This window comes from Lissotriton vulgaris, chromosome 4_1, assembly GCF_964263255.1.
Source record: "Lissotriton vulgaris chromosome 4_1, aLisVul1.2, whole genome shotgun sequence".
NCBI lineage: Eukaryota > Metazoa > Chordata > Amphibia > Caudata > Salamandridae > Lissotriton > Lissotriton vulgaris.
Genome location: NC_141691.1, coordinates 911,706,223 through 911,714,630, shown reverse-complemented (window position 1 = coordinate 911,714,630; position 8,408 = coordinate 911,706,223). Strand labels below are relative to the sequence as shown.

The window sequence follows — 8,408 nt, the reverse complement described above, 5'->3', positions numbered from 1 at the left end:
GTACTTGTTTTAGTACTCTGCTCTTGTGCCTACCAATCAGCATATTGTTGAAGTGTCATGAAATCACAGAGCACAATTCCTTTATTAAGTTTAATATTATTACATCTGAGCTTGTCAACATAGTTTTAGTGAATCTAAATTTTCTATTTTGGGAATGTTGAGTTAGTGATTATCCACATGGGGCTATTTAAGGGCAAACCCTTTCACACTGATTTCTTGGAACATATTCAAAATGGTGGAATGCAAAAAGGTTAGTGAATATGGGCCAGGTAAAATGAATAGTGTTGTGCATAACAAAAGCAACTAACAGTCCTGACCCACCCTGTTCCTTTAGGAAGATCCTAAGGTCATCTTTGGTGAGAAAGTGAAGAAAACACAGGCAAACTTCATTTATGAGTTTGAAAGGTCATCTACTCCAGGGGCTATGATCCAGAATCCCTGCATCCACCTCACCTCCTCTCAAGAGTAGATACCAAGCCTTCTCATGCTTTGCTCTAGGATCTTGCTTTGCTTTATGAGCTGAGGGGGACGATTCTGAACCTTTTTCAAACATTAGTAGAAATGTACATATAATGCGCACATTAGAGTATTATGGCTAAAAACATCTCTAATTGGGGATCATATGCCATGGCTCTCCACTTAGATCTCATACTGCCCTTGTCTAAATTCAGTATATTTAATACATTTACAAAATGCAAAAGACAAACATAATCGCAGTGGCACACATAAAGATTCTTTTATTGAACTTAACATTTTCTTTAAATTTGTGCATACATACTTGAATCAAAGGAAAATACACATGCTTAATAGAAGAAAGTACAATATTTTCAATAGAAGAACATCAGACATTACAACCTGCAACAACAGGATGAATAAGGAGTGCAGTGGATAGAGAATAGCTTGCTCTTCTACTCCATTTGGGTTGTGTGGTTCACAAAAATAATTAGTAATAATGTAACACCATATCATTAATCACTACTCATTGACAGAAACGATTTTATCAAACAATAGAAATAAATCTGGGAAGGAATTTCCTCTGAAGTCCTATCATGTTTCTATGCCTTATTGTCAAAGACCCACTTTGCATTCCATGCTTGACTGCATTTTCATGCAACTGCACCACAATGAAAACTGTCAGAGGCCCACGTCTTCTACATTCAGCACTGTCACATAAATTGCAAACAGAGCGTAGATACAGCTTCACCAGCAGATCCCAGCAAAGGAAAAACATTGGGCATAACAAGTCGCATGTTCTCATGGGTTCACTTTAAGCCCCAAACAAAGCGCCAGTTCAGACTTCTGAATTTTTCCATCCTTGTTCACATCACAGTGGTTCAGCAGAATTTGGCGAAATTTATCAAGATCCACCCCACTGATGCTAGGCTGTAAATAAAAAGAGTTTAAAGCTTGAGTGGTAGAATATTGTTGTCACTAATCCATCATTTAGGGTATACTTATTTATTTAAATAATATCACAAGACTATAGCTTTATGATGCACACACATAATCCCTTTAAGTTTTACAAACAAATTTGGGTAGAAATGATCAGTTTCAGCAAAATAAATGGACTAGAAGAATAAAGACAACAGAGTAAGAGATTATGATTCATTTTATCGGACCAACATAAGTGTTCTCCTTATCAGATATATGTCTAGGGTTTCCAGGCCTAACGGGAACACCACCACCTCATATATTCATATATTTTTGGTAAACCTATTACTAACTTATCTCAGTGGCAAATCCTGGATTATCTTAGGTCTTCTAGTGTGCAGGTATTCTATCTTTACTAATAAAGTCTTACCATGTACTGTTTTTATTGTGGTTTTCAGGTACCTTGCAGTAATAATTGTTAATCACATCATTTCTATTTTACAATTGATCATAGCAAAATACATTAGAAAATGTAATATTCTAAAACTGTGCAAAGAGACCTAAAAAAGAATAACAGTGGGCTTATGTAGAGTGTTCTAACACTGAAAACCATAAGGGAAAAGTCTCCTCCATGGATAATTAAATACAGAAAGACTAACCATTGTCACAAAAACAATTTAATTCAAAGGTATATTTTTAAAAACTAAAATAAAAGAGGAAGGCTCTTATAGCAATGTGATTTTTATTCATAGTTATAGATGTTATTTGTTCTCTCAGTTTCAGTGACGATAATACAATGAAACCCAAACCTAAATTCAGCCATATTCTCTTTTAATTCATATGTGTCTAAAACTTTTGTAGCATGTTTACAGCATCTACACCACTGAATGATTAAGAAATCCCACTGAGAGGGATGAAAGCCAAGCATTACGTGGATGTGCAGAAGATAAAAGTGTAGTTCTTTGTGAGATAATTGCACAAAAAAGTGATGGATGGAATACGTGAATTAATCTCAGTCACCATTAATTACTCTGGCCACACGCCAGTCTGTCATTTTTTGCTTAGCATGAGAGAATAGAGGCGCTATTAGAGCTAAACTGCTATTAGAGATACACTGTTAATAGTAGCAAGGCCTTCGAAGATGCAAAATGCCCGAAATCCATTCAGGGGCGATTTGGAGAGGTGGAGTAAGGGATAATGACGAATAGAGATTTGCCGAAATATTACCACCATTGGAACAGGAGCTAAGCACATTGCAATGGCTGGTATAACCAAATTATCAGTAGTGGGAAAGTTTGTGAAGAAAGAGGCTTTGAATGTCTTTGGGGATATAATTATTGCAGATTCATTAAAACATGTGTAGTCCTCCCAGAAATAGAAATCAACAAGCATTGGCATAGCCAATAGGTTTCGCTTTTGGGACCTTATAATATTTAGTTATGCAGCAAAATACCCTTGGTGCAACACCATCAACTGTTACATGGCTAAACACCTAGAAGGTCCCAAAGGCGAGACCTATTGGCCATGCCAATGCTTGTTTATATTTGAGAAGAGGTCAGTATAGGCATTGACCACCTGATCTCGGGCAACCTCTTCCATCAGACAGCTCCAGACAAGCCCTTGATTCTGCTTTATTATTTGTTCCAAGATTTGAGCCGAGTCTTGGTGTTTCCACACCAGTCTGAGACTGTCTGTTGACAGCTAAACCTCTAGAAGTATGGCCAGACCGAGATGGCACAGCTGACACACTGAAGCACTGAAATTCGTGAAGCATCAAAGGCTGAAGGTCCAAGTTTCCTTGAGCAGTACAATATCATAGCTACTTTTAAAAAGTTGCACTCCAGTAAATGTATCTTTGATCGGAGCCCTGCACATTCCAGCTAAGTGTTTTCAAAAGGGGAGCTTGTGGGTCAAAGGTGGCATTGAATTGAGATATAGACGTTGAGGGATTAGGCACTGCTTCCTTATTAACAACCAAATGTGCCTAGAGTTAGTCATAAGAAAGTTTTATTTTTGTATCATGAGATACCGCCGATCTCTCGCCAGTGGCCATCTATTAATAAAGAGTTCCACATGCAGGACATGAGAACCCTTGGCTTCATTCCTGCCTCATCCACAGTCCTTTGACTGCTGGAACAATGAATGTGGATTTTATGAAGATGGCCGCGGTGTCGTAGCCAAGCTCACACTGTGTGCCTGGCTCGGATCAGCACTGCCAGTTCCCTGCCTTTATGTTCACTCAAAGACTTTTCATCTTTAAAACTTGCTCGAAAGAGATTGATGCCTTTTATTTCAGAAAACGACAATGTTTAAATTCTGTTGGAAAACGATGGTCCCTTTGCCTCCTTTAGGCTTGAGACAGAAAGAATACACTTGCTGTTCTCAGAATTTATTTTTCTAAGTTAAATATAGGCATACGGTTATTAAAATCATTGTTTTAGCATTGCACATTTATTGAAAGTCAGTGTTTAGCCTGAAATCAAGTCATGGCATTAACATATCTTTTTTCGGTCTGTAGAAATGGAAATTGATTGTTAATGAAACCCTTTAAATCGTGCAACGTGGGCATTCTGTTAATATCTACATTTCATTAGCTCAGGAAATCTGTGGCCATGTATTGAATGAAAAGTAAAAACTCTGTACGACAAGCATTGGCCGCGCGACTCAGGAAGCTTGTAATAAGAGAAGCAGATGAGGAGGTGGGGGAGGAGCAGAGCGAGGCGCTTGGGAGAGCGCTGTACTTTATGAGCCATAATGGACAGACGGAGGAAAGACAGATGGCGGCTGCGCACGTGCAAAAGCTCGTGAACGCAAGCTTGAGGCCAGGAAAAGCCTCTGGTGGCACTTTTAAAATCCACTTACTAAATGTCTCGAAGAGACAGCACTTGCGCTGTCTCAGGTGAGACCTAACAAACACCATGCAAATGCAGCCCACAGAAATCACGGCCTCTTTATTTGCCCATTAGCAACTCTTTCAATTCCTGCTCTCACACAAAGTCCAGCAACCGTAATTAAAACTGAAAGATAGCATGCAGTCTGATGAGAGCAATCAGAATTGAATGCAATTTGAAAAGTATTTAGATAGGTAAATGTAATTGTGCCCTATGTTTTTAGAGAGGTTATTTTGCAAAGTAGTAAGTCAGACATTACTCCGGCATGATACAAATTATCCATTGCTACATAGCTCACATTTAGACCCACTGACTAGGAGTTGGGACGAAATTTAAGATGTAATACTTCCACACACATTCCTACACACATGCATAAAGTCAATTGACATGATTGAAAAGTAAAATAGTCCAAATACAACTGACTGTACATTAAAAATGCTACCATTTGTAGCTAACATTCCTTAGGCTTCTACATCTCATTTGACTATTAGAGCAACCGTTCCACACATATCTGAGACTCCCAAACTCTTATATGGACTTTTATAATTTTCAGAGGTTATTCACACTATCACATGCATCCTCCTCTATATAATGTTCTGTAGCTGTAGTTTGCCATGTATGAGACTCCTGATTCTGTGAGCAGAGTGTCTGTGCCTTGATTGGCACTAACCTCTTTAGTAGGGTTGTATGTCATAATATCGACCACAAAAATACCAAGCTGACCAACACTTTATCGTAAAGGTAAGTATACATGGTAGTAGGTCATAGGCATAAGCGCTAAAAGTCAGGGTGCAGCGGTACCGCAGCACCCCCATAATAAATAGCTGAAGTTCAAAAAGGGGAATTAGCAATAAAGAAGCCTTTAAATTTAATTTTTATTTTGACAGATTTGTGGTACGTTTAAAGACAGGGGTAAAATGTAAGATTATGTCTTCGGACAAATTGCTGCTTATTCTTTAAACATGGAGACTTGTGTTTACTTTTCTCTAACTACAAAGTTGGAACATTTTGTAAAGTGAATTACTTGACACTCTTGATGGGGCAGAACAAGTGTGAAAGGAAATGCTGTAGGATATCAGCTTTTTTCTAACAAAAAAGAAAATGTAATTACCTGTAAATGAAATGTACAAATATTTCTAAATAAATGAACAGTTTGGAAAGCACAAATTAAGCACACTTTTTTTCTAATCCCGAAATGTAAAGGTATCAAAGATTTTAACAGGATCAAAACAAATGCAGACACTTTACTTGGCGATGTGCAAATGCTATGCAAATTATACATATTTGGTGAAACCTTATTTTCACACATTATCATTTATGGGCTGTCGTTTTACCAGTATAACAGCATGTCAGTGCAAATGTTGCTGCTATTTTAATGTCAAATGTGGTGTTTGTAAATGACGATGAGCTGCCACACCATGTGTTATCAATATATTTGTGAGTGTCTGCTCTAAAATGCAGCCCTGGCTACGTATCACACTCTCACTACTTGTGCTGACATGACAATTGATATGCCTATTATTTGTTTGACGCTTGGATTTTTCACAATCCTTCTAACTTGTAACATTTGTGGCAGCAGCCCCACTCTGAAAATTGCTACAGCACCAATGGTCATACACTGGCCCAGCATGCAATTTTTTCTTCTACTAAATAAAATATTATTAGCCATAAGCATTTGTGGTGCCTCTATGCTGGTCACTAGTGTTTCCTAAATCATCTCTGATTCTTACACTGGCAGAAAATTAACACATGCACTGATATATGAGTGCTAAGCTTTGGAAGTTTGAAGTTTATTTAAATGTTCCCCTGTTGCAGCAGGGTAAAATATATTTGTGCAAAACTCATGGTGACCTACAAAGCTTGCTAAAACATTTTCATTCCGGGAAACACATAATCATATAGAACTTAGCACATATAAACTCTTTTGACTCAAATTGAGATACATCCTTATACACTTCTTTTAGAAGTGTCTTTTCTGCATACGCCATTAATGCTACAAGGAAAGAGCAGGGTAGACACTCTGGAGGTCTAGCAGTTTGGGTGAAAAATGCACTGCGGTCTAAAGTCAAGCTCCTTTATGTTGACTCGTAGGACGTTTTACCCTTTGAGCTGATCCTTTACAGTGGTTGGAAGGTTAGAATTTTTTATGTCTATAATAGAGTCGTCCGTGCCATAGAGGAAACAAATACAATTCACATATGAGAATATTAGATCATGCTCTGCCCAAGTATTCAGATGGTGTTCCTGTATTAGTGGCGGGCAATTTGAATTGTACTTTTGAACAGTTTGCCCTTACCCCTCCAGACCTGACTGAAGATTGGGATTGTGAGTGGTCAATTCCACATTTAAACCCACCAAAAGTGAGATGAACGAAGAGAGGAGGTTAGGTGCTCGCCCTTACCCTACAACACGATTTAAGCGCAACAAATGGGAAAACTAGGTCTTATCCTAATGAGGAGTGCACTTTTAATAGACCTGGCCACACAAGTAGAATTGACTATTGCTTAATTACCCCCAATCTCTGGCCCCTACTAGATTATATGGCAGTGGTTAAAAGATTTGAGAGGGGCTATAACACTCTAGAACTTACTCTCAATAAACCAGACACCCCACAACCCAACATCAGGGGGTGTCCTGATTTGGGTGTGCTCTCTGTTACAAACAATCAAAGATCAATCAAGTGGGGTTGGGTGGAAGAGCATCCGGTAGCCCTTGACGCAGTTAAGAGCAAAGCGCAGTGGGTGATTGAGGAGTTAGTAAAACTCCCCACTAAGCAGCTGTGGAGAGTCTAGGACCTTGCCATGAGTTGTTTTTTAGTGAGGAAAGGGATATGCTTAGCCGAATGTCTGACATAATATCGACAGACAAAATATCTACATACCAAAATATCGGCACACAAATATCGAAATCAAAAATATCGGAGTCATATCTTCATAAAGGTAAGTACAAAAATATCGAAAAATTAATATCGTAGTACAAAAATATCGAAATTAAAAATATCGTTTTTTTAAATGTATTAATAATAATGTAAAAATAATTCTAAAATACATATAATTTTACAAATATTAAATAAAAATATTAAAACATAATTAAAAAATTAAAACTAATACATATACATGTAAAATAAATTAAACACTTAATAATTTAATGTAAATTTTTCTTTTTTTTTCATTTAATTGATTTAATTTAAATTTATTTTATTTTTACCCTGTACGCCTGTACCCCAAAAACCCAAAACTGACCCTGAACCCTAAAAATACCCCTTTACCCAAAAACCCAAAATTGACCCTGAACCCTAAAAATACCCCTTTACCCAAAAACCCAAAACTGACCCTGAACCCTAAAAATACCCCTTTACCCAAAAACTGAAAACTGACCCTGAACCCAAAAAATACCCCTTTACCCAAGAACTGAAAACTGACCCTGAACCCAAAAAATACCCCTTTACCCAAGAACTGAAAACTGACCCTGAACCCTAAAAATACCCCTTTACCCAAAAACTGAAAACTGACTCTGAACCCTAAAAATACCCCTTTACCCAAAAACTGAAAACTGACCCTGAACCCAAAAAATACCCCTTTACCCAAGAACTGAAAATTGACCCTGAACCCTAAAAATACCCCTTTACCCAAAAACCCAAAACTGACCCTGAACCCTAAAAATACTCCTTTACCCAACATTAATTAATATTATTTAATTACCCAAAAGACAGAAGCAATCAGCAGCTGACCAAGGTTTCGCACATCCACTTCATTTGTTTCAAAATTATTAGACGGTGCGGCTACTCTCACCATCCGCTGCCAAGGATGTATTTCAGACCAATGGTTGTATAAGAGCAGAGAGGCGCACACAATGAAGTCAATGATTATAAGAGAGTCCAAAAGGAGTTTCAGATCTTCAGTTCTTATTTAAAAAAGTGTTCTTTATTTTCATGTACAGCGGCACAGCCAACGCGTTTCATTCCCATTCGTGCCTTGGGAATTTCATCAGGGCATGTATAGACAGTTTATAGCGGTCGTGCTTCTTCGAGAACAGTATGTAAGCCGGTCACGGAAGGTCACAAAGTGTGCCTGCAAACTGCTTCGTGCTTCTTTCCAAGTGGAATACTGATCCAAGTCCCCCCGGTGTTTCTGATCACTGTAACTT

The 8,408-nt window shown here is 37.9% G+C and overlaps 1 protein-coding gene across 1 annotated transcript in view; it reads right to left on the bottom strand.

The window, feature by feature from the left end:
* Window positions 1–711: 711 nt before the first annotated feature.
* The window catches only part of SCGN (secretagogin, EF-hand calcium binding protein), a 378,060-nt gene continuing 370,363 nt past the window's right edge, over window positions 712–8,408 (bottom strand). Inside the window, exon 11 of the mRNA XM_086966880.1 lies at window positions 712–1,383. Coding sequence (XP_086823006.1) covers window positions 1,255–1,383 — 129 coding nt within the window. The 3' untranslated portion in view covers window positions 712–1,254. The remainder of the gene's footprint in view (window positions 1,384–8,408) is intronic.